The sequence below is a fragment of the Malaclemys terrapin genome, chromosome 1, assembly GCF_027887155.1.
Source record: "Malaclemys terrapin pileata isolate rMalTer1 chromosome 1, rMalTer1.hap1, whole genome shotgun sequence".
Lineage (NCBI taxonomy): Eukaryota > Metazoa > Chordata > Testudines > Emydidae > Malaclemys > Malaclemys terrapin.
This window is the reverse complement of record NC_071505.1, coordinates 24,503,931-24,530,458: the sequence shown is the minus strand read 5'-3', so window position 1 is coordinate 24,530,458 and position 26,528 is coordinate 24,503,931. Positions and strand designations below refer to the sequence as shown.

Genomic DNA, 26,528 nt, shown 5'->3' with positions numbered 1-26,528 from the left:
GGAAAGACAGATGTTGCCTTCACCTCCACCCACAGGAATTTAACTACTAATTAAATGAACTTTTTCTGCGCAGTTGAAATGGTCACTGGGGAGCTAGCACAGTGGTGATAATGTGAGCTGACATTTATTATAAAACCTTTTCGCGGGTGCCCAAAATTAAGCATGGATGGTAGGAAATGCAGTAAGAACTGCAGATTGAATATGGCTACAGTCTGGCCCAAGAAAGATAAACACGGTCAATAGATGTTTTCTTGCTTCTAAAAGGCATCTGATGAATCTCTGAAATGTCACATATACTAACACTGACAGCACTGTATAGGAGCTACTAGTTCAACTGTTTGGTGGGATGGAGTAGGGAGCTTCAGCTTGGTGTACTCTGGGTAGTGCTAGTGAGCATGAAGGAAGATCGAGCAAACCTGTTCATTTCACAAAATCATCTTCAGTCACAATACACTGGTGATGGACATGGCATTCACTTCTCTTAGCAGGTGAAATACTTGGATAATATCCAAAGAAAAGGGCAAGTTAAGTTTCTAAATATGTATATGCATAATATATGATGAGCAAAGTGAGGGTTCATCTATTCAAGCATTTGAGGCATCAATTGAAGACGAGCACAAATGAGTCTGGATGGGGATTGTGCTACAGATTGTGCTGATCATTTGTTGCTATAGAAAGCTGGAGATTCTGAGAGGTCATGGCCTAGGGTTACCATATCTAGCAAATAAAAAAAGAGGACCCTCCACGGGCCCTGGCCCCGCCCATTTCCCCACCCCAGCCCCGCCCCAACTCCGCCCCTTTCCCACCCTAACTCCGCCCCCTCCTCCCTCCCACTCCCAGCCACGCGGAAAGGGCTGCCCGAGCGCTACCAGCTTCACGGTTTGCCGGGCAGCCCCCAGACCCTGCGTCCCCAGCCGGCGCTTCCCCAGCGCAGCTGGAGCCCGGGAGGGGAAGCTCCCAGCCAGGGGCGCAGGGTCTGGAGGCTGCCCGGCAAACCATGAAGCCGGTAGCGCTTGGGCTTCGGGCAGCCCCCTTGCCTCCGGACCCTGCGCCCCCAGCCGGGCACTTCTCCTCTCGGGCTCCGGCAGCGCAGGGTCCAGAGGCATGGGGGCTGCCCAAAGCCCGTAGCACTCGGGTAGCCTGGCTCTTAAACAGAGCCGAAGAGTCGGGGAGGAACAGAGCCGCCGCGGCTGGAGGCTCTGCTCCTCCCCTGACTCTTCGGCTCTGTTTAAGAGCCAAGCTGCCCCAGCGCTACCAGCTTCGGGCAGCCCCCATGCCTCCGGACCCTGTGCCGCCGGAGCCCGGGAGGGGAAGTGCCCAGCCGGCGGCTGGGGTCCGGAGGCAAGGGGGCTGCCTGAAGCCGGTAGCGCTCGGGCAGCTCGGCTCTTAAACAGAGCCGAAGAGTCAGGGGAGGAGCAGAGCCGCCATTTTCCCGGACATGTTCGGCTTTTTGGCAATTCCCCCCGGACGGGGGTTTGAGTGCCGAAAAGCCGGACATGTCCGGGAAAAAGAGGACGTATGGTAACCCTATCATGGCCTTACTATTAAGTGTGCTACATTCTCCTCCATTTTGAAGCATGGGGTCAGTGTAGAGGTAGAAAGGCTACCCCTTTGAACTCACAGAAGTGGGGAGTAGAGCCAATACAGTATGCTTCCTCTATCAGGACCCCACAAAACCCTTTCATGTGGCCATTGTATGGTTGGAGTTTTGATTTTGTGGGACTTTGTTGCTCAATCCTAGGGACTGAGGAACAGCTTCTCTGCATGATGTGATCCTTGCAAAACAGACAGTATTTCTCTTGGATTTTCAGAGAGCTATATTAATACTTTTAGAAGCAACCTTAATTTGTGGTCTACACTATCACCTTCACACAGATGTAAAGTGCGGTGCAAGTTTGGTGGGGCCAGCTAGTGGCAGCACAGCTCCTAGAGAAGCCATGAAGCTAGGAGTGGGAGTGACATGGAGGTGCATAACTTCCCTATGATTGGAGTTTCCTTTGATTTTGCAGATTCCTGAGATGCATGAGGTTTGGAGGCCTCACATGCTCTCTGCCTTCTCTAAAGTCCAGATGCCTATCCCTCCCTTCTCCCATCTAAATAAGGGGAGCTGTGACAGTTTGCTGTATCAGAATTTGTGATTTACAATTATGTACTAAAACTATTAATCCATCTGACCTTGACATATGTCATATATATCTGATGTGAGGACTTGAGTAAGGGAAGTAGAATCTGACCTATTGTCTTAAAACATCAGAGGGGTAGCCGTGTTAGTCTGAATCTGGAAAAAGCAACAGAGGGTCCTGTGGTACCTTTGAGACTAACAGAAGTATTGGGAGCATAAGCTTTCGTGGGTAAGAACCTCACTTCTTCAGATGCAAGTCTGATCTTGTATGGTAACAATACTTCTGTTAGTCTCAAAGGTGCCACAGGACCCTCTGTTGTCTTAAAACAGTTTTCTGTGAGATTTAATATTGAAGATTGTGGCCAAATTCACCTCTGGCAAAAGTAGTTAAAGTTGAGGGAGTTGTGCCCACTTACATTAGTGATACACTTTGCCTAAAACTTCCATCTGACTGGAACACATCATTGCAGCAAGGGGAATTCTTTGCTCATTCCAGGGATTGTATATGAATATAAGAACATAAGAACAGCCATACTGGGTCAGACCAAAGGTCCATTTAGCCCAATATCCTGTCTTCGGACAGTGGCCAATGCCAGGTACTTCAGGGAGAATGAAAAGAACATGTAATCATCAAGAGTTCCATCCCCTGTCGCCCATTCCCAGCTTCTGGCAAACAGAGGCTGGGGACACTATCCCTGCTCATTCTAGCTAATAGCCATTGATGGATCTATCCTCCATGAACTTACCTAGTTATTTTTTGAACCCTGTTATAGTCTTGGCCTTCACAACATCCTCTGGCAAAGAGTTCCACAGGTTGACTGTGTGTTGTGTGAAAAAATACTTCCTTATGTTTGTTTTAAACCTGATGCCTATTAATTTCATTTGGTAACCCCTAGTTCTTGTGTTATAAGAAAGTGTTATTTATTCTTTCTTATTTACTTTCTCCACACCAGTCATGATTTTATAGACCTCTATCATATCCCCCCTCAGTCATGTCTTTTTCAAGCTGAAAAGTCCTAGTCTTATTAATCTCTCCATGTATGGAAGCTGTTCCATACCCCTAATCATTTTTGTTGCCCTTTTCTGAACCTTTTCCAATTCCAATATATCTTTTTTGAGATGGGGCAACCACATCTTCACACAGTATTCAAGATGTGGGTATACCACATATTTATACAGAGGCAATATATTTTCTGTCTTATTATCTATCCCTTTCTTAATGGTTCCCAACATTCTGTTAGCTTTTTTGACTGCTGCTGCACATTGAGTGAATGTTTTCAGAGAACTATCCACAATGACTCCAAGATCTCTCTTGAGTGGTAACAGCTAATTTAGACCCCACCATTTTATATGTATGGTTGGAATTATGTTTTCCAATGTGCATTACTTCGCATTTGTAACCCTTCTGCCAGGTGGAGCCAGCAGCAACAAGGGCTGGGTTCAGTATCTAGGGAATCCTTTTCAACAATACAACACAAAACCGGTTCAAGCCCCCACCCAGTGACCTGGGACAGTTGCACAGCAACCCCTGGTGCCTCTAAGAGGCAATACGTCCCCTCTCGCAAGCACAGAGTCTGAGTGTAGCAAAAACTTTTAATAAAAGGAGGGAATTAACTCAGCATTAATTTGGGAAAACACCACAACTAGGGTTCATAAACACAAACCATGATCAAAAAACCCACCCCCAAGTAAGTTGGGCAGTGTCCTTTTCCCCTCGGGTCTTAAGTCCAGCAACCCAAAAGTCCCTTTAACATGCCCATCCCTTCTCCATATCCCACTCACAGTTGCTGTCCTTGGCCAGTGCAGCCCCAGAGATCAGAGGTTCATCTGCAGATTTCACCTCACACCCTGTGTGGAAGGCCAGGGGGTGGAGGGGTAGGTAAGGAGGCACCTCACACACTGCACTGCTCAAGCACTCACTCATCATCCCAACAGATGCTTGCCACACCTCTCCACCAGCCTCCCTGCTAGCCGCTTGCCACACCTCTCCACCAGCTGCCCACTTGCAAGATGTCTTCAGGGCCCAACCCCTCACACTTAACATAGCTCTCAATGATTTCAGCTGTTAGTGGGGGAGCCACACTGCTGGTGCACACTGGGCAGTCTCTTGCAATAGAGACACTGTTCCAAAATAAGTCTAATACTTAGACCTAGGTATCAGTGATTTCAGCTCTGCAACATGTAACAAGACTCTCAATTGAGTCTAAGTTAGCTCTTTTATTATACCATAGAGAGAAGAAAGATCAAATAGTGTCTAGGACCCTTAAACAGGGCCCACACTACCAAGTACAAATTACCTGTTCCCACTCTCTCTCACTCACTGGGCTTTGGAACCCATGTCCCCTCCCTAGTGAGTGCTATTCAGTTGAGGGTGAGTCCCTCTATTGGGGTATGCCAGATACAGTTTTGCTGCCCTCAGTTCACACAACAAGGATAACAACCCTTTATGACTCCTGCTCAAATAACAAGGAGATGGGGATCCAACACCTGCCACAAATGATCATTTGGGCAAGCAATCCCATCATGCTGAGCACATAGGCAGGGTGGGTGTATCCATGCAAACGAGATCAGCTTCTGAAGTCTTTTTCCACAGCTCACCACTAGATGTCAGGGGAGAGCTCATCCAGACTCTATTGCACATATATCAACATTGAATTTCATCTGTCATTTTGTAGCCCATTCACCCAGTTTTGTGAGATCACTTTGTAACTCTTCGTAGTCTGATTTGGACTTAACTATCTTGAGTAGTTTTGTATCACCTGCAAATTTTGCCACCTCACTGTTTACCCCTTTTTCCAGATCATTTATGAATATGCTGAATAATACAGACTCCTGGGGGACACCACTATTTACCCCTCTCCATTCTGAAACTGACCATTTATTCCTACCCTATCTTTTAATCAGTTACCGATCCATGAGAGGACCTTCCTTCTTATCCCATGACAGCTTACTTTGCATAAGAGCCTTTGGTGAGGGACCTTGTCAAAGGCTTTCTGAAAATCTAAATACACTATCTCCACTGGATCCCCCTTGTCCACATGCTTGTTGGCCCCCTCAAAGAATTCTAGCTGATTGGTGAGGCATGATTTCCCTTTACAAAAACCATCTTGACTCTTCCCCCAACAAATCATGTACATCTATGTGTCTGATAATTCTGTTCTTTATTATACTTTCAAACAGTTTGCCCAGTACTGAAGTTAGGCTTTCCGGCCTGTAATTGCCAGGATCACCTCTGGAGTCTTTTTTAAAAATTGGCATCACATTAGCTAGCCTCCAGTCATGTGGTATAGAAGCTGATTTAAATGATAGGTTACATACCCCAGTTAGTAGCTCAGCAATTTCATATTTGAGTATAATATACCGCTTAGCTGTGTTTCTTTGCAAACTATCTCAATTTCGTTAGTCTTATATGAAGTGTGATATTCATCTTTTTAACCCCTGAAGAATTGAAGCCAAAACACAGTTGTGAATGTATACTTCTTTGGCAAGTCAATATTTGGATCTTTATTACACTGAGAAAGTTTAAAGTTTTAGGTAATACTTTGCTTTCTTCTTTTTTTTTTTTAACCTTTTCTGTCATTTCTATGGCCTTGTCTTCACTTACCGGAGGGTCCGGCGGCACGCAATCGATGTTCTGGGATCGATTTATCGCGTCTGGTTAAGACGCGATAAATCGATCCCGGATCGATCCCGGAAGTGCTCGCAGTCGGCGCCGGTACTCCAGCTCGCCGAGAGGAGTACGCGGCATCGACGGGGGAGCCTTCCTGCCGCGTCTGGACCGCGGTAAGTTCGGACTAAGGTACTTTGAATTCAGCTACGTTATTAACGTAGCTGAATTTGCGTACGTTAGTCCGAAGTGGGGACTTAGTGGGGACCAGGCCTATGTCAGGTAAGTTTTTAAATTTTTTTTGGCAGAATACCCCCTTTTTAAATAAAAAATAATAATGTGCTGCAGTAGTTAAATTATAAACACGGTGTTCCAGGTGTGGGCTCATCTTATCCCATCTTAACTTCCTTTGAAAATGTCAGATGAATTGAAAGATAGTTGTGGTCTGATACTTGCATGAAGAACTTCTTAGAGAAAGAAATATATTTAACTCAACATCTTAAGTAGGTCTTTTCTGAAGTTTAGCAGGACAGTTACCCCACTCCTGGGAGAAAAGTACGCTGATTGGGGAAGTGGCCACAGCTGGAGCCACACCTAATCAGGCTACAGCAGGCCCTGATAAAAGGGATAATGGAGGAACTAGGTCTTCCTCACTCCAGCCCTGGAGTGAGGAAGACCTAGCTGCCTGGGGGAGACAGGGTCCCTTTGACAGAGCAGTGCTGGGGAAGGGGCAGGCTGAGCTGGGGAGCTTAGGCCAGGCTATCACCAGGGCTGAGGCCTTGCAGGAAGGCCTAAGGAGGTACTGGGGCTGCAGGGAAAGGCAGCTGGTCCTACCCCTTTGCCAGTGATGAGTGGCCATTACAGACTGCAGTCTGCCCCAGAGAATGGGGGCTAGATGATGACTGGCAGTAGCCACTGATGCAAGGTGGGTATAGAGGGTTGGGGGTTCCCCTGGGAGGGGAGACCCAGAGAGTGGGAACTGCCATAGGGCAGAACTACAAAATAAAGGGCATCGGAGTCCGGGAGGGACACGGGGACCTGAAACAGGTGAGACACTGTCCAACAGGAGGCGCTCCAAGGCTGGAAAAGAGCTAATTCCCGGATCACTGGCAGGAGGCGCCATGACAGTGAGTGCTCGATCTGCTATGTGAAGTTTTGAGAGACCCCTGTGTCTGTCGAAAGACCATTGAACATGGCATTTTAACTGAGATGAATAGAGTTATCCCTACTGTTACTTGCATGAAAAATGGTAAATCAGTGCTGTTTAACATGGCTTTCAGTTCTAAAGATATTCTTTGTTTTTCCTTCTTGGTAGTTTTCTTTGTTTAAACAACCCCATGGAATGCCAGGAAATTATAGCATCCTTGGCTGATCATTTTGAACAGATGAGTTTTGTTTCGTATTCTGTGGAAAAAGTGTCCCATAGATCCTTTGCTTGAAAACCTGATACTAATAATCCTCATTACTAAGAATCTAACATTTAACTATATCCATTACTAAGAATCTAACATTAACTATATCAAAAAGACAAGTGCATTTATTAGATTAAAAATTTTATTATCACATATGTGTTTTTTATAATTGAAAGACATACTTTGCATTATTAAGCCCATGTATAGAGAGAGAGTGTTTAGGTTGTATAAGGTGTTTTTTTTTTTTAAATGCTTTAGTTCAGGGATGCTAAACTTTGTCCCGTCAAGGATCATATTGACAGCTGTACATGAGCCCAAAAGTCTCACATAATTTAAAAATAGATCAGTTTACAGCTGCCTTATCTTTAATATGGAGATGCAGCCTGTGAAAACTACAGGGTCTGGGATCCAATTGTTCTGTAGCAGTATATGAGTAACCAGTCACTGATGTCTGAGAATTCAGCCACTGGTATTGTGTGCTCACCTGTAGTGTCCATGGACTGCACCTCTATAGCTGTAAGGTACCCATAGTCAGCTGTGTAAAATTCCATAGCCCTTTTGTCAAAAGCTGGCCATTCTGAGTTCACATACTGTAGTCTGTTTCATCAGTGATTGAATTGTTATAGAACATCAAAGGAATAATTGGTGAGATACTGTTTTTGAGGATTCAGATCAAGGAACCTTTAAAACAAGTACTATAACTGCCGTATGGACATAATGGGTGTGAATTAGACTTTATTCACACCAGTGTAAATTGAGAGTAACGCCACTGAAATTAATGAAGTTACACTTGTATAAAACTAATCTGAATAATTGGAGAATCCAGCCCAATAGTAGAAAGGGAGTATCCAGCTTTGAAAATATCAACATTAGACTGATTTTTTTCCCTTTAACATGTAAATAATATAAATTACAGCTGTGTATTCTGATTTTAAAATGTCTATATTTAAAAAAAAAGATCTTTAAACAAGAAACAAAGGTCAGTTTCACTTGTAACAAATTAGCTGAGTGAAAAAGAAATTTATTTGGAAACTTCTTATTGTCTAGGAACAATTAGTGCACTTTATACCAAATGACTAAATATAATAATATTCTACTAAAAATCGCTTTTCTAGCCAGTGCATCAAAAACTTGTTTTTGTTTAAACAATTACATTCTATTTCAGGATAAAAAGGAACTTCAAAATGTGTTCTCAAGCAAAGAGTATATATCTGATAGTATTAAAATCTTCCATCCATCTTTTAAAATGAAAACATAATAAAGCAAATGACATTTCACATCAAAATATCCTTCAAAATATTTATAATTCCTTTAAAATATATTAATAGCTTATAATTTGGTCATTGTCACCATAGATCATTGTACATAAATCACTAATGCACACTTCAATTTGGTATATCGAAAAGTAGTAAATGTCATGTTTGTAAGTATTGGACCAGACTACACTTAAAAGTTTTGCTGGAATAGTTATGTCGGTTAGGTGTGGAAAAAATCATACCCATGACTGATATAGCTATGCCAGGAAAGCCCTACTGTAGATGCAGTTATACCAGCAAAAAGTCTTTGTCCCGCTGTAACTTATTTCATTCTGAGAGCCAGAACAAGCTGTGTCTGCACAAGGAGGGTTTGTCAGGCAAACCCGATCTAAGGCCTTAATCTTATCAAATTTAAATTCACTATGTACAGTATTCATTATGATCTGGAATGTCTCTTTGGTTGGTAATTCATGAAATGTCTGAACGTCTGTTACATTTTATTTCTTACACTTCAGAACAACAACAACAAGAAAATCTGTTTCCCTTTCTGTTTATTGTATAAAAGTCATTCACTGGATGTTAGTTTTTCTTTCTTTTTAAGGGAAAAAAGACAAACGCATCAAATTTTGGGGGGAAACCCTACTTTGATTTTATATATGTATGTGTGTTTTTCTACATAATCTTTTTCCTGATGATACATAAAAAGTTCTGACAAGTTAAAAAAATTAAGTTTGAATCCCTGCAACCTCATAAAGTTCACCTTGAATAGAGGATGCAGAGGAAGGGAGATTTGGGTGTGAAACCACAGGGTTTTAGGCTCTAAGGGAACCAGACACTCTCTCTGTAGATCTGGAGGCAGCAGTACAAGAACTCAATCCTTTCTGATGCTTCCTGCTCCAGCCCTGCTAGCATAGCTCCCTGACAAGCTGTGTAGCTGTTGACATTCCTTCATCAAAGAAGCAAAAAGCACGGTTTCGAAGCAAACAGCTTGGGGGAAAACATGCTGTGGAGGTGCTGTTTCACTCCATACTTACTCTACACACCCTTTCCATTTGCTTTTGTTCAACTCTGCCACTATATTTGGTTGGATGGTCTCTTGGTCAAGGGGCTGGACTGAGACTCAGAAAATCTGTTTTCAGTTCCTGACTCTGTCAGATGTTGCTTTGTGACTTTGAGGAAATGCCTCAGTCATTTTAAAATGGGATACCACTTTCTTAGTTCGTGGTGGTGTTGGGATGATCTATCTTTAATGTTTATGAAGACACAGATGATATCATGAGATCCATATAAGAGGATGAAACTCGGTATCTAAAGTGGTTATATGTAATCAGAAATGTTTGAGATATTTTCAGGCAAAAATATGAATTTTCATTCAGCTACCTTTGTAGAAGCCTTAAAAAGTTGTAGATTGTAGAAACCTGGTATGCTGCAGATAGTAAAAGTACAACTGAAACATTAACATCAATGCCTTCAAATTCAGAATTTAGCAATGCTGAAGTTTTAGCAACAGCTACTTTGAACCATTAAAACTGTCTTTATAAGGCATGAGGGAGGAATCAAACATTTTATGTTGAGACAATTTCTTTCATCTTGGAAGGATTATATTAGGACTGAATATTAAAATACTCCAATATTTGTATTTTGAATATGATACTGAGTAAGCATGATTTTAGTATGACCTAATACAAACTGGTTACAGCAGAGGGTGCGGATTTATGGCACAAAGACTTTGGGTCTGATCATCATTTTTACCTGTTTAAAAGCTTGCCTATAACCATTTGGAAGACCATTAGAAACATCATGCCAGGTGCCCCAGAAAATCCCATTGCGAATACCTTTGTATTTTTGGCGATAGTATTTGCCATTTAGGTTGGCAGACAAACATTTATCAAACCACCAACCAGAGCTGTAGTAAGCCCCACAATTTCCTGATAGATACTTATCATTGTCTTTGTCCGGGGTAGAGAAGAATTTTTGATCATGGTTGTAATGTTTACTGAAGTGCAGGGCATCTCCAGCTGTACCAGTATAGCCAGTGACACTTAGACGGTACTTGAGATATTCATTGGCTACATAGAACTGTTCATATTTAGCATACTGTCGAATACCATTGAAATCTTCAAGCTCAATTCTCAGCTGCATATCCTTGCTTTTGGTCAGGAGATGAATTTTATCATTCCCCAGCCAAAACTCCCCGCTGAGATTTCCAAAGCCATTTTTGTAGTCATTCCATGTTCTGTTGAAGTTAATGCTACCATCTTGACGCATCTGTAGCACTGTCCAGCCACCTCCCATTGATTCCATGTCACAGTAAACCTCAAAGCTGCTATTTTTTGGATCTGGAATAACTCTGTAGATTCCATTATGCCTCATACCTGCTGTGTAATAATCAGCACAATCTCTCTGCACTAGTTGTATAGCTGGGGGGAAAATAGATAGTATTAGTATGGACAGTCTTATTTATATTTTTTTTAATATCTAGTAAACCACATCAAGCATTCCAGACTACATTAATGTAAAAAATTACATTTTAAACCCACAGTGTATACTCTTCAGCACTTTTAGCAGTATCTTTCCTGGAGGTTCTCGCTCCTATTTTTCTTATTTATTAATAAATGCAAAAACAATACAAATGATTAATGTTCATCTAAAAATGCTATATAGCTCCATAAAATTGTGTTGCTGCTTATTTCTTGCATGTATATCCATAAAGAATAATGAGTTAAATTCCACAAAGCTGGTTCAAGGAGGTGCAAAACACATACCCTGAGAGTTGCATCTTGTGGGGTGACTTATCTCTTCAGAGGTCAAGAAGTGTTCTGCAGTCAGAGTTCTGGTAAGTATGGGCATTTTTTATTCCCATCAGGGCTACACCATAGGTGTCCACCACCAGGAGCCTGATGCATCTGATGGCTACGCAGCCACCCTAGCGACACTGCATTTTTGGCCAAATTTGCCCACTTTTCACTGGGCTGGCCTCTTCCCTTCTTCCCTTTTCACCCAGTGAAGTTGTTTGCTATTTGCAGCCAAAATCTGGCCCCCTCTGTACGCTTTCCATTATTGGAACTCTTTTCCATGAGCTAATGCTGGCATATTTCAGCGGTGAATTTGGCCTACTATTTCCATTCTATTATTTCAAATGCTTTTTAACTCATGTATTCAACTATACCTTAATTTTCTCTTACGTATTATAGAATTTGCTTCTCTTGTGGAATGGATTCATTGTACTTTGTCATATTAATGGCTATAATTCAGTACCTTTCATGCTATAGTATGTCATATGAGAAGTTTATTTCATATCAGGATGACTTAAAGATGACTCTTTATTATTGGCTGTTAGTCTAGACAATGGGAATTTTTCATATGTCAGTGGTCAGTTATTTACAATACTTTAGGAAACAGGAGGAAACTAGAAATGTTGTCTTATGCCGATTCTATGATTCCTAGAAAGATATAGCTAGAAAAGCGACAGTGCTTTCCTGTGCATGTAGAATTGCTGGCTTCATAATAAAGAAATAGTCAGTATGCTGATCCAGTTACGTAACTCATCTTCCTATCAATAATTTATTTTATACAAAACATATTTTCCAGGTGTTTCCTGAAGATTATAAATCCATCTATAACCACTTAACTAGTACTGATGCTGTGATCAAGTGTTTTCACAGGATATGCTGAAAATGACACATTCCTAGAACTTCATGTTCCACAACACAATATGTTCATTAACACAACAATATTTCATTGATGTCTTTCAGAGGAAGTGTTTTAAGTTGTGGAAACTATTTTGAGAATGTTTATTCCTACTACAAAATAATTTAAATGCATGGGTGTATTTGATTACATGTTTTAATTGTATATCACCACTGGAAATATACAAATCTTAATAAGAACTGCTTGTTAAGAGGAAGTGCTGTTCTCAGGCTACAATAGGGGACTGGGAGTCAGGATTCCTGGGTTATTTAGCTAGAGGGACACAAAGAAATGTGAGGGAAAACTTCAGAAAGGGAGCATTTTAAAATTATTTTCTCTGCAAAAGTTAGTAAATATTTATTTTAAGAAATTACATAAAGAATAAATTGTCCTATAAAATCATAGAACCGTAGGACTGGAAGGGTCATCTAGTCCAGTCCCCTGCATTCAAGGTAGGACTAAATGATAACTAGACCATTCCTCATGGGTTCATCTAATGTGTTCTTAAAAACCTGTGATGACAGAGATTCCACAACCTCCCTAGGCAATTTGTTCCAGTACTTAACCACCCTGACAGTTAGGAAGTCTTTCCTAATGTCCAACCTAAATCTTCCTTGCTGCAGTTTAAGCCCATTGCTTCTTATCCTATCCTCAGAGGTTAAAGAGAATAATTTTTTCATCCTCCTCCTTGTAACAATCTTTGATGTACTTGAAAATTATCATGTCTCAGTCTTCTCTTCTCCAGACTAAACAAACCCAATTTTTCCTCATAAGTCATATTTTCTACACCTTTAATCATTTTTGTTGCTCTGCTCTGGACTTCCTCTAATTTGTCCACCTCTTTCCTGAAATGGTGGCGCCTAGAATGGGTTACTCAACAGGTTATTTTGAAGAGTTATTTTGTCAAATAAGGAGCCTAAGTTCAATCTTTAAAGTGTGAAAGAGAAATCTTATTCTTTCATTATGCTCAAATCTTAGTGTAACCTTAACTTTGTGGTTGATACTAATGCTGCCATGGAATGCACATATTTTGTATATGAGAGAGAATTTAACATAGGAGTTAATTACATAGAATAGGGATGCAAAATATGTTACTCAAGAATATTCTTAGATTACATAAGTGACTTATTTATTCTCCTCCATTCTTGAGTCTTGTGGTCAACCCTAACTCATGAAAATAATAATAAATAATGGTTTTCTTTGTTTTACTTTCATCCACATATAAATTGGAGTCGTGGAAGAAGATTTCTAATAGATAAAACTTTCTTGTTAACATCCAGAGACTAGAGACAACAATTTCAAACTTGGATACCTAAAGTTAAGCATCTAAATCCATATGTAGGCCCTTAACTAGGGCCTCATCCAAAGCCTATTGAAGCCAATGGGAAGACTCCCATTTATTTCAGTGGACTTTGGATAAGATGTTAAGTGGCCTAAGTTTCAGAATAGATGTGAACAAAGAGCACCTGTCTCAATTAGACACCTTCTATGGATCCAACCCTACTCCTATTTAAGTCAATAATAGTTTTGCCATTGACTTCACTGAAGTCAGGATTCATTCCTATGAGCGAAAACTAGTTATTGTCATCCTTTCTAGTTTCATAATGCACATATTACCATTACATTTTCACTATCACTGTTGAACTGTTTTGTATATAAATGCTATGTACAGTAACTCCTCACTTAGTCATCCTGGTAAACATTGTTCGTTACGTTGCTGATCAATTATAGAATATGCTCGTTTAAAGTTGCGCCTGCTTTGTCCACTGCTTGCAGAAAGAGCAGCCCGTTGGAGCTAGCTGGTGGTGGTTTGGAGCCAGGGTGGACCAGCAGTACCGCATCAGCTCTCCGTTCCCCTAAGTTCCCTGTGCAGCAGCACAGCCCTGTCCTCCCCACCACTGCCATGTGCTCTTCCTGCCCTCTGCCTTGGAGCTGCTCCCGGGAGCCTCCTGCTTGCAGTGCAAGGGGGGGAAAGAGGGGTGCTAATGTCAGGGTGTCCCCCTTCCCCTCCCCATTCAGGGCTCAGGACAGAGGGAGCTTGCTGACAGCAGATGCTGTCTCAACTTGATGATCTACTTAAAAAGGTAATGTACTTAGAGTGGGGTCAGCGTACTTAAAGGGGCAATGCACATCTCTCTCTCTCACACTCACACACACACACACACACACACACACACACACACACACAGTGTGTCTCTGTTTCTCTCCCTCCATTCGTGCTGCCTTGTAGAGTGTGAGGCTACATTAACAACAATGTGTTAACCCTTGAGGGCTCAGTCAAGTGCTAGTTCATCATTTAGCAGTAAGGCATTCCCTGGGAAATATCCCATCCTCTTGCACCCTCTCACTTCACCACCTCAACCAAGCTTCACAATCATCATTGCTGTGTACAGTATTAAATTGTTTGTTTAAAAAAAACTTTATACTGTGTGTGTGTGGAGAGAGAGATGAAATAGTCTTTTGTCTGGTGAAAATTTTTTCCCCCTGGATCCTAACCTTTCCTATTTACATTAATTCTTATGGGGAAATTGGATTCGCTTAACATTGTTTCGCTTAAAGTAGCATTTTTTCAGGAACATAACTACAACGCTAAGCAAGGAGTTACTGTAGTAGTATTTTTACCTGCCTGGATTTAGACTGTAGGTTGAACATTACTTAGCATCAGTTACCTTTTCTGCACGTGTTATAGTAACACAAGAATATAGATCTATCAAGACTAGACTGGCTTGCGCTAGTGACCAAAAACTGATATTTCAGAAAAAGGTGGTGATGGCAAGGAGAATTTAGAATGCAACTACCCAATCATGGAGAGTCTTACATGATGGGTAAGAAATTCCTTCCTGACCTCTGACTATCTTATACCTGAAGCATGACATTTGATTACTGATATCTAATAAAGACATTGCTATAACATAAAGTTGTTCATGTGTCCTGTTTGTGTTTTTGCTGATCTTGTTTTTCAGAATTTCAAAACATAGTAGTGCATTCATTGTACTATCTGCAGTTTTCTCTGATATTCTTTAAATAGACTAGTATTGTAGATGGGAGTGAAGGAGGGCAGGTCCTGCAGGTATGACTTCTGGTAGACAAAAGAGCTGTCTAATTTTATACATCATACTTTTTTTTAGCTTGGAGGATTGGCAAGCAGTTTGGTGCTCAGAAATTTAGTGCAGTGACCTGTCATTGTTTTAATCACTAAAGAACCCTTTTATTATGTGTGGTATCTGGATGGCAGAATACACTGGCAACTTTTTGTGAATGCCTCTTACTTCTAAAGATCCTTCAATGTAATATCAAAATTTTAGTTACATACAATGTAAAAATTAAAATGTTAATCATATTAATTTGGCAAAAGTAAAGATTAACATGATATAATCTACCAATTCCATTTATTTTTTCTTTTAATAATCATAACAGGATTTTTTAAAAAGTAACAAGTCCCTCACAACATGGTATTTAAAAGGAAATAAATCCCCAAACTCCTACATTAGTGTCTCATTTTACATTGTTTATATATTAGATTCTTGCCAATATTCCACTATTGCTAATAGTGCTGTGTGTGCCTTCCATTTGAGAAGCATTAATACTGATTAGATTTTTAGCCAAGCCTTACATGTATGTGTAGCTATGGTAAATAATGATTTTGTTATCCATCTATACAACTTACACCTTCCACTAGATTCCTTTGTTGTTAGCTAACACTTTCCAGACCATTTAAAAACAATTCCAGGATATTTTGAGGTGTTTCGTTTTTTCAGTCTTTCATTATCAAAGTCAGATAGTAAAACTATTGAAATCTTTTAGGGCCAGATCTTTCTCATTCCCTTCCCCTAATCCCTCAAAAATGTGAAAATACATTCAAGCCAAAAATAGTTGTTCAGTTTTCAGTGTAATGCAGAATTAAAGTGGATATTTTCCTTTTGAATACACTGTAAAATAAAATTTAAATATATACAGGAATTTCATTTCCATCTTAATGTTTGGGCTCTGAATTGCTGTGACAGCAGTATGCGAATATGAGTAAATACAGTATGCATATCTGCTGAACAAATGTTAAAATAAATGTTCCCTTTGGAGGGCCACATTTTAAGTACTATGTTAGAGCCAAATCCTGAGAAGTACTGAGTACCTGCAACTCCCATGGGAGTTGAAAGCACTTAGTATCTTCCAGCAAGTCCTTCCTGGCCACAATAAGAGTGAATTTTATAATACTTTTTAATTTGTGAAGATGAAAGCAAAGGTATTTGTGGTTAAATATATTTAAATTGTTCTATTAATTCTACAGAATTTATAAATATAGCTTTACATACCAGAACTTGATTGTATGACTGGACACTCAGAAGAACATCTGTTATCCAAAATTTCCAAAAAAGATGTCAGATTTGCTACTTTGCTGTCGACGTAACTTTGTACGTTGTCCATGTTTATGAGGCTTCTTTTTTCCACATTACCCTGCAGTAAGTGGATCTGCTTCTTTGCATTCTGCAAACTGGCTGTCAGTTTGTTAACTTTGATCTGTAATTCCTTTACTCTGTTATCTTCTATCTTACTGTTCTCTGTTGGGACTTCTCTATTAGGTGCCAGGAATTCAGTACTGACTTTTTCTTGGTTGTCGTCTGCCTGCAACTTGCAATCTTGGCAAGATTTCTTCAATTTGTTTACTTCATCTTTAAGATTTTTTACTTCTTTGAGAGTATTCTCAATCAGTCTGAACTGCTTAGGTAACTGGATGGTCATCGGAGGCAGGTTTATCTGATATGGACATTCCTCTCCTTCACATTTCCCATTGGTTTTGAGCTTTATAGGACAAGCATCAATAGCTTTTCCTTCTTTAACACCTTCGGTATGTTCATCTGCAAGTGCAGAAACATTTGTAAAAGCAAGCAGAGCTGTCTTAAACAAGACTAAGTAAATGAGCTTCTTCATCTTTGCTGTGAAACTAGCTCAATGAGGAAGTATGTAAAACTGGAAGAACTTTTTATAAAGGCAGCCAGCAGCCTGTGTGTTAACAGATAAACTGCCTTCACTGTTCTCAGAAATGGGTGGGAGTTCTTGCATCACAACAAGTTTTAGTGATATTAATAGCAGAGCAAAGTAGGTAGTCCTTGGCAAAAGTAGCTTATGCATAATAACACAAGCAAAATGATAATATTCATGTGCACAGATAGAGTATGAAGTTTATTTTGAGCTCTTATTTATTTTACTTTGATTTTTCTTTTGGAAACAAAATACTTTCTTGCTTTAGATATCTGTTATGATATGCTACAACATTCCTGATTCATAACATTTGAGTATCATAAAATTATACTTAAAAATTGACATTGTGGACCATGTCATCTCCTCTACTTTGACAGGTGGAGAATGTCATACTGCCTGGAGTGGCTCACAAATGTGAGTGCCTACCTCAGGACAGACTGTCAGGAAACAGGGCAGATACCCCAAACTGGTGGTGTATTCTATAATTAGATTTCACCAAGCCAGTAACAAATGTGAACCCTGGGTCACTATACCAGTCTTACCATAAGTGACAGACAGTCCCCTCAGACTCTCCAGTCTATCTTGCCACTCAGACAAACTGAACTTTGTGATAAAAGGTCACTAAACCAAAAATCACACCATATCAGGTTGCTCCCAGTCCCAAGAGACCAGTCACTTACCCCGGATCAATTGGTACTCCAGATCTGGAGAAGAGAAGACTGAGAGGGGACATGATAACAGTTGTCAAGTACATAAAAGGTTGTTACAAGGAGGAGGGAGAAAAATTGTTCTTCTTAACCTTTGAGGATAGGACAAGAAGCAATGGGCTTAAACTGCAGCAAGGAAGATTTAGGTTGGACATTAGGAAAAACCTGTCAGAGTGGCTAAGCACTGGAATAAATTGCCTATGGAGATTGTGGAATCTCCATCATTGGGGATTTTTAAGAGCAGGTTGGACAAACACCTATCAGATGATCTAGATAATACTTAGTCCTGCCTTGAGTGCAGGGGACTGGACCAGATGATCTCTTGAGGTCCCTTCCAGTTCTATGATTCTATGATCTTACACCAAAGACAATGTTTGCAGCCAATTCTATAGTAAACTAACTATGTTTATTAGCTAAGAAAAATGAATGAGATTTATTCTAAACTTCATGCAGCTGATTGATAGGGGGAGTTACTTACTACTCAAATAATAATATATTGAAATCCCAAGCACAGAAATTGTAAAATATGTTAATAATTTGGATTTTTCCCTTGTGCCCTATATTGAGACAAAGGACTGTAGTTGGAAGTGACTTTTTAGGTGTTTGAAATGGAAGAATAAACAAGGTTAACTTCCATTTTAAATTATGACTATCATTCTATGTTTTAAAATAACTACAAGAATGGTCAAAATGTTAGTTATTAAAAATATAAATTACAGGAAATGCAGCATAGAAATGAAAGATAGAGACTGTGATTATTTCTGTTGAGGTTACAGAACTTATGTTAAATATTTTATAATAATTGCCTAAGTAAGTAGAAATGTGTTAGCTACACTATTTTGCTGGAACATTGGCATTTTTATAATGTTCAACTCGAGTCTTCCCTAGGAAGCCTTCACATATTTCATTTTTATAATGATCATGGTTAATATCTGTTATCATTGTCTATGTCGGATACTATATTTAACTTCAATGTTTTGCTTCACATGCATGCAGGATGCTGGTGCACATGGCACAGGATGATTAGATCCTCTGTATTCAAGGTACTTTATCTTAATGGAATTGAAGATGGGCTGAATTAAGAGTTTCTAGCGGCCCATACTGGTTGGGTAGTTCAGAAAGAAGAAATTAAAAAAAAAAAAAAAAACGAGGAAGCTAGTCAAAAATACTGAAACTCAAAACCGAGTAAGTCAAAGTCCTTAGACTTGTCAATTATACCATAATTGAGTCACAGAAGACCTATCATGAAGCCTTAAGCAGCTCAAGGGGGGCCCCTATTAATTATTAGTATGTGTTGTGGGCAGGGCTGGCTCCAGCTTTTTTGCTGCCCCAAGCGGCAAAGGGAAAAAGAAAAACCCAATTGAGCTGTCGCCGAAGTGCCGCCGAAGAGGAAGAGAGAGAGTGAAGGACCCACCGCCAAATTGCTGCCAAAGACCTGGATGTGCTGCCCCAATAATGGACAGAGTGCCACCCCTTTGTATTGGCTGCCCCAGGCACCTGCTTGCAGACAGCTATTTAACACAATGTGCCAAGCTATTATCTTTTCCCTTAGGGCTACCATCCCTTTCACTTCTCAAATGCCAAATTATAGTCTACATTTAATTTAAGTGCCATAGGGAGATTCATGTCAGGGGAGGGTAGCTTCATTTAAAATGAGCCACTTTAGAATAACAGTGATAGAGCCAAGAGAGCAATGGGGGAGGGATCACATGAGAAGAGCAATATCATACACCACCTACCTCCTTCCCAACCCTACCAAGGGAGACCCCCCTCCCCTGCATTCCCCGAGGCTCCAGAGGGGTTAATTCAGTGGTTCTCAAACTTTTGTAATGGTGACCCCTTTCACATAGCAAACCTCTGAGTGAGACCCCCCCCTTATAAATTAAAAACACTTTTTATATATTTAACACTATTATAAATGCTGGAGGCAAAGCAGGATTTGAGGTGGAGGCTGACACGGCCCCCAGTAATAACCTTGTGACCCCCTGAGGGGTCCTGACCTCCAGTTTGAGAACCCCTGGGTTAATTTAATTTTAGCACCCTGTGTCCATTCACATGCATGTGCTATTTTGAGCATTTCAGTTTTCACAACATAGGCTCATCCCAGATTCTGGAACAAGCTCAAATGCTCAGTTAGTGGAGCATGTACATAGTCTGTACTAAAGACAAACCCACAGTAACCGTCTCCAGTTTGTGAGGGACCCTATGGAGCCAGTCTCTAGGAAACCGATAAATTCATGGAGGTTAAGTCCATTAATGGCTATTAGCCAGGATGGGTAAGGAATGGTGTCCCTAGCCTCTGTTTGTCAGACGGTGGAGATGGATGGCAGGAGAGAGATCACTTGATCATTACCTGTTAGGTTCACTCCCTCTGGGGCACTTGGCATTGGCCACTGTTGGTAGACAGGATACTGGGCTGGATGGACCTTTGGTCTGACCCAGTATGGCCATTCTTATGTTCTTATTTTCTAACTTAAATGAACCCAAAGTTATGGAGACAGATATGAGTCAAGGAAGCCAGCAGAGTATCAAAAACCTGGAAAAATCTCTGACTGGATGGGCTCAGGTGTTTGGTCACAAGCTCAGGTGGTTCAAAAGTTTTGGATTTTTTTTTTAAGCAGAATTTTTTTATTAAGTATCAGGGGGTAGCCGTGTTAGTCTTTAAGGTGCCACCAGACTCCTTGTTGTTTTTGTAGCTACAGACTAACAGATTTATTTGGGCATAAGCTTTCATGGGTAAAAACCTCACAACTTTCAGATGCATCTGAAGAAGTGAGGTTTTTACCCATGAAAGCTAATGCCCAAATAAATCTGTTGGTTTTTAAGGTGCCACTAGACTCCTTGTAACTTTTTTATTGTTTCTTTAAACAGTCAAACAGAGCAAGCAGCAAATATTTGGCCACACGCTTCTGAAACCCCAAACCATGTTCAGGTTTTGGCAGACTAATTTCAGCTTTTCAATTAAAAAAAACCACAACAAATTTTGAAGGAAAGCAGACGACATCCGTGATTTTTTCTGCTTTTTAAAAACCCCTAGTTTTCGATCCAAAAAAGTTTTGACAGAAGATATTTGTCCAACCCTTTTAATGAGCTTTAGTGCCTTTTAGCACTAGCTGATGCTGAGAACCAGTGATACCTTGTAAAGGTGACTTGAAAAGAAGTTCTCAAAACTGGGTTTGTGCCAAGATGCGGAAGATTTTTAAATATTTTTTTCCCCAGGGCTGCCCCGGGGGGGGGGGACGGGGACTAGTGGGGCAATTTGCCCTAGTATTGCAACTTTTTTTTATGGAAGGGGGCCCCCAAAATTGCTTTGCCCCAGGCCCCCTGAATCCTCTGGGCGGCCCTGGTCCAGGCTGAGGTTGATGGTGGGGTGGAAATTGTTGAAATCCTGGTGGAATTCCTCAAGGGCCTCCTTCCCATGGGGTCCAGATGATGAAGATGTCATCAAGGTAGCGCAAGTAGAGTAGGGGCATTAGGGGACGAGTGCTGAGGAAGCGTTGTTCTAAGATACATACTTTTATTATGTATCAGGGGGTAGCCGTGTTAGTCTGTATCTACAAAATCAACAAGGAGTCTGGTGGCACCTTAAAGACTAACAGATTTATTTGGGCATAAGCTTTCGTGAGTAAAAACCTCACTTCTTCGGATGCATCCGAAGAAGTGAGGTTTTTACTCACGAAAGCTTATGCCCAAATAAATCTGTTAGTCTTTAAGGTGCCACCAGACTCCTTGATACTTTTATTATGTAGTTACAGTGACAGGTTGGATCACAGAAACTCTCTTGGGAGCTGCCATCCAATGTGTCAAGACTACTTCTACCCCTGCCTTCCCTGCCAGCTCGGGACCCCAGCACCCTGTCTTGCTGAGCCAGACATACCTGTCTGCTCCAACACAGACCCAGGGTCTGAATTACTTGCCCCAGAGCTGCAGGTTTACCTGAAAACAGCTCACAGAAGTGTTCTTGTCTTTAACACTCAGATGCCCAACTCCCAATGGGATCTAAACCCAAATAAATCCTTTTAATCCTGTATAAAGCTTATACAGGGTAAATTCATAAATTGTTCGCCCTCTATAACACTGATAGAGAGATATGCACAGTTGTCTGCTCCCCCAGATATTAATACATACTCTGAGTTAATTAATAAGTGAAAAGTGATTTTATTAAATACAGAAAGTAGGATTTAAGTGGTTCCAAGTAGTAACAGAAAGAACAAAGTAAGTTACCAAGCAAAATAAAATAAAATGCACAAATCTGTGTCTAATCAAACTGAATACAGATAATCTCACCCTCAGAGATGCTTCAGTGAGTTTTTTCCTCCGACTGGACACCTTCCAGGCCTGGGCACAATTCTTTCCCCAGTACAGCTCTTGTTCCAGCTCAGGTGGTAGCTAGGGGATTCTTCATGATGGCTCCTCTCCTGCTTTGTTCTGTCCCACCCTTTAATATATCTTTTGCATAAGGCGGGAATCCTTTGTCCCTCTCTGGGTTCCCACCCCCTCCCTCTCAATGGAAAGACACCAGGTTAAAGATGGATTCCAGTTCAGGTGACATGATCACATGTCACTGCAAGACTTCATTACCCACTTGCCAGCACACAGGTATACAGGAAGACTTACAGGTAAAACACAGCCATCTGTAGTCAATTGTTCTGGTTAATGGGAGTCATCAACATTCCAAACTACCATTAATGGCCCACACTTTGCATAATTACAATAGGCCCTCAGAGTTATAGTTCATATTTCTAGTTTCAGATACAAGAGTGGTACATTTATACAAATAGGATGATCACACTCAGTAGATTATAAGCTTTGTAATGATACCTTACAAGAGACCTTTTGCATGAAGCATATTCCAGTTGCACTATATTCACTCATTAGCATATTTTTATAAAATAATATAGACTGCAACATCACAGTTACATTTATGGAAGTGTAGGTATATAGAAAGCAAAGAGAAGAAACTACCAAGCAACCAGCACTAGCAGCCAAATCTTTAATCCAATTTTCTAAGAATTCTTGATTTGGATAAGTACTATTTATTTTATTTTGCCCAGCTAGGCTATCTTTTTTGTGTTATTTTTTAAAAATTATGGGACAGAGTCTTGTTGTTTAATGAGTGTGGGATCAAAGAAAAGTGTTGTGTATATACCAAAAGGAAGAGAAGCAAAATAGTACAGTTGAAACTTAAAGGTTTTGAAAGGCCCACAAATTTAAGAGAGGTGACCTGACTATATTCCACACTCCAGACCTGACATCTACTCCCAATACAATGAAGTGACCTCAGTTGATTACAGATTCTACCTTTAATTATACTAGATTGCTAGAATAATTAGAAGGAAACTGCCATTTGCTCAGTCAGATAGTCTCGTCTTGGAGGCATCCATTTTACAGGAACGTGACACTAGCAAGTCTGAGAAACCTAATGAAAAATTGTTTAAACCAGCTCCCACCCTTGTTTTAGAATTTTTAAATATATGTAAACTAGAGTATTGTATCTTTATTCAGGTTATTTTTCTATTTTTTTCAAAACATACTGATATAATGAAGGCCAATATTTTCAAACCTGGATGTCAACCGTCTTCTGGATATGTACCTAGGCTCCGACATTAAAGTTCGAGCAACTACAACTTCCATTACACTCACTGCTACCCAAACTGTGCTGGCTTTCTGACGTATGGCTTTCAGTTAGCCATACATGTTTTGTTTAAACACTGGACTTCTTACCAAATGTACAGTAACTTAAGTTTCCACATTACCATTGTTAGGAATTACAAAATTACTACCTGGTCAGACTACCCATTGCCACAGGGCCATTAGAGTTTCTGGTGATCAGAGGAACACTGCACCCTCATGTTCTGTCCCATGGACATACCACCTGCCCTTGTGACCAGAAAGGAGGAGTAAAGCTGTAATGCCAGCTCTGTGTTCTCCAGAAATTTCCTTTTACAAAAAGGGAATTCTCAGAGGGCCAGAGCAATGCAAAGGAGTCCTAGTATGTCTGAGATTCTGGCCCTTGGGGCAAAGTTTTTAAAAGTATTTTGGAGCCTAGTGGGATTTTCAAAAAGCATTTATCTGTATCTTTAGGCAAATACATTTAGCAGTGTGGCTCCTAATTGCTGTCAAGTGGGTATTATAATTTATAAAGTGAATCTAGGGTTCAGAAACACAGAAATTGGCGGGGATCCAGCCACAACACGCCGACTGAGCCGCCCTTGGCTCTGCAGCCAGCTGCTCTGTGGCTGCCCCTGGGCTACTTCATGCCTCCCCAGGGTTTGGTACCTCTCACTTCCAGGGATCATCAGGCTCCTCGGGGTATGCTGTGGCCGGTAGTCTGGGCCATTCCTCGTCAGGGTCTTCCACTTCTGCGACTATCAGACAGCCAGGAGTAGGTTCTCCTCCTGGGCCTGGCAGTATGGCCGGAGCATCCTTCTACTCCGGGAATTCTGCCACAACTGGGCTGCAGGGCCTTCGTCTTATACTTCCGGCCCTGCCCCCGCACTTCCAGTGAGGGGGGCGGGGTAAGCTAGGCTCCACCCACCAACGGGAGTGTAGTGGACCCTTGCTCTCCCACTCGGAGGGAGGCTACTTGGCCTCACTACACATGCCTTGACTCCACTAGAATTTAACAATGAGATAGCTAACTCACATTAGTAATCTCACATTAAATCACACCTTTATTTGACAATGAAGACAAAGCTGAAGCTAAACAAAATTCCACAGCATCTCATAGGAAAATATGACTTCAGTGTGACTCATCTTTCACAAACTGAGGTGAAATGCAAATATTTATAAATCGTAATTCCAATTTAGCTTGCAGTATTTAAAAAAAGAAATCTAATGCTATACTTCAGGAATAAAGATTTATGAATATTTTATAAGAAGTCTGGTTAAAAGGGTATATATATTTATCAGCTAAATCTGAGAGCCAAATGCAAAAGCTACAGTTTAGAGATCTCATGTATTTATGACTCTTCCTGAGGGATCTGGGGTCCAGAAACCCAATAAATGGAAGATGCTTATTCCTATGTGTCTTCTTTTATTAAAATGTTTAATGGGCCTGATTCTTATCTCACACCAATAATTTTAAATTAGTATAATTGTACTGGTTTCAAAAGTTAGTGCTGTTGTACACAAAAGGAGATATTGTTAATTTTACTCACTTTACTGATTTTGGAATACATTGAGCCTGAGAATGTAGTGGAATGGAAACTGTTTGTACAAAATGAGAGAGGGGTTGCACCACTGCAAAGCACACTTTCTGAGGAGGGCACACAGCAATATTTTGGGTAAACTTTACAAAACCTAGATAGTCTGAGACATGTTTTCATTTAATTAAAAAAGGGCATGCCAGTAACTATTGCAACCTTGCTGGAAAGTATTGCAATGCATATTGTTCGGATAGCTGTCTTGATTAAGGGCCCGATTCTGCAGTCTTTACTCAAGCAAAATCTCATTGACTTACATGTCTGAGATTTTTTTCTGTTGTCTTGCACCTTGTATAGTCATTAACACTTGTGCACAGTGCCTGTAAAGCTCTAACAAGTCAAAATGATAGCATTTTACACAGGTGCAAATATATACACAGGGTGCAAAAGAGTGGAGACTGAGGCCATAATGTCTGTTGGCTTCAATAGAATTACTCTGGATTTATATAGGTGTCACAGAGCTTAATTTGGCCTACCTTGTATTTCTTGTCCATACATACATTGGCTAAGAAGTTCAGAACCTACGGTTTCACCCACAATTTTTTATGATTCCCTTTCCCCAAATGCTAATTACAATAGCTATGCTAGTCTGTGGAAGATGACTCTGGAGTGGCTGAGAAAGGAGATTGAAGACAGAGCCCAAAGGCAGAACCGATTGTTGAGAGACTTTGGGATGTTGGTTTGAGCTTTTGTTGCCCTGAAAGGGATCTGACTTAGATGCTTTCAGCTGAAGTATGAACAGGGGCAGATGGTCTGCAGGAAGGGCTGGAGATGAAGATTGTCTGCAGCATCATGCCCTGTTGCAAGAGGGTGCTCTGGAATCATCATAGCCTCCTTCCATCCACACAGAAGAACCTTTAACATGGATTTGAGGATGCTTTAAGTCTGGGCTAGCTAGCATAGCTGAGGATATGGACTTGAGATTGGAATTTGCTTCAGCCCAGACAGACAAACTGCCTACTTTGCAGTGAGAATGCAGACTACTCAATCCCAGGTGCTATTAATCCTCCAGTACCATCCCACAATTCTACCTGGGCTGTACTTTCTTGGGAAACTCCTCCTTTCTTCTGCTGTGCATTTTAACCCATGTTTGCCTGCTACATTTCTGCTGCACTTCCACAGCATTTGAACAGAGATGTCATCTGTGACAAACTGGGACTATATTTATACAATTTATGAATTTTAGTTAATATTGTGAAGTTGGTTTATGAAAAGCTGTATCCTGAGTGCCTATATGTATGAAGATCTACCAGGTCCTGTAGCAGGTTCACAGCAGACAAATACAAGGGGCTAGTGGTGCTTGGGATTCAATTATACTATTCAGATGCAAACAACTGGCAACAGTGGGTGAGATTAAGCCTTGGAAATCCAGTTTAACTTCCTCTCCTGAAAGGAGAGGGGGAGATAGAAGCAATGAAAATTTACCAGGAGCAGAACAAAGGCAGCCAGGTGACCAGGAGGAGTTTAAATAAGGGAACTCACAGGACTAGAGGGAGCCAGACAGGAAGAGGACACGTGGGGCAGAAGAAAGCAACAGAAGCTAGGTAAAAGG

The 26,528-nt window shown here is 40.8% G+C and overlaps 2 protein-coding genes across 4 annotated transcripts in view; one reads left to right on the top strand and one right to left on the bottom strand.

The window, feature by feature from the left end:
- CCDC146 (coiled-coil domain containing 146) overlaps window positions 1-26,528 on the top strand; it is a 120,963-nt gene that overhangs the window by 29,488 nt on the left and 64,947 nt on the right. The gene's annotated exons all lie outside the window — the stretch shown is intronic.
- Window positions 8,142-17,087, bottom strand: FGL2 (fibrinogen like 2). The gene is made up of 2 exons (XM_054017679.1): window positions 16,398-17,087; window positions 8,142-10,817 (listed from the first exon to the last, which is right to left on the bottom strand). The coding sequence occupies exons 1-2, from the start codon at window positions 17,011-17,013 to the stop codon at window positions 10,111-10,113; spliced, it is 1,323 nt and encodes a 440-aa protein (XP_053873654.1). The 5' UTR covers window positions 17,014-17,087; the 3' UTR covers window positions 8,142-10,110.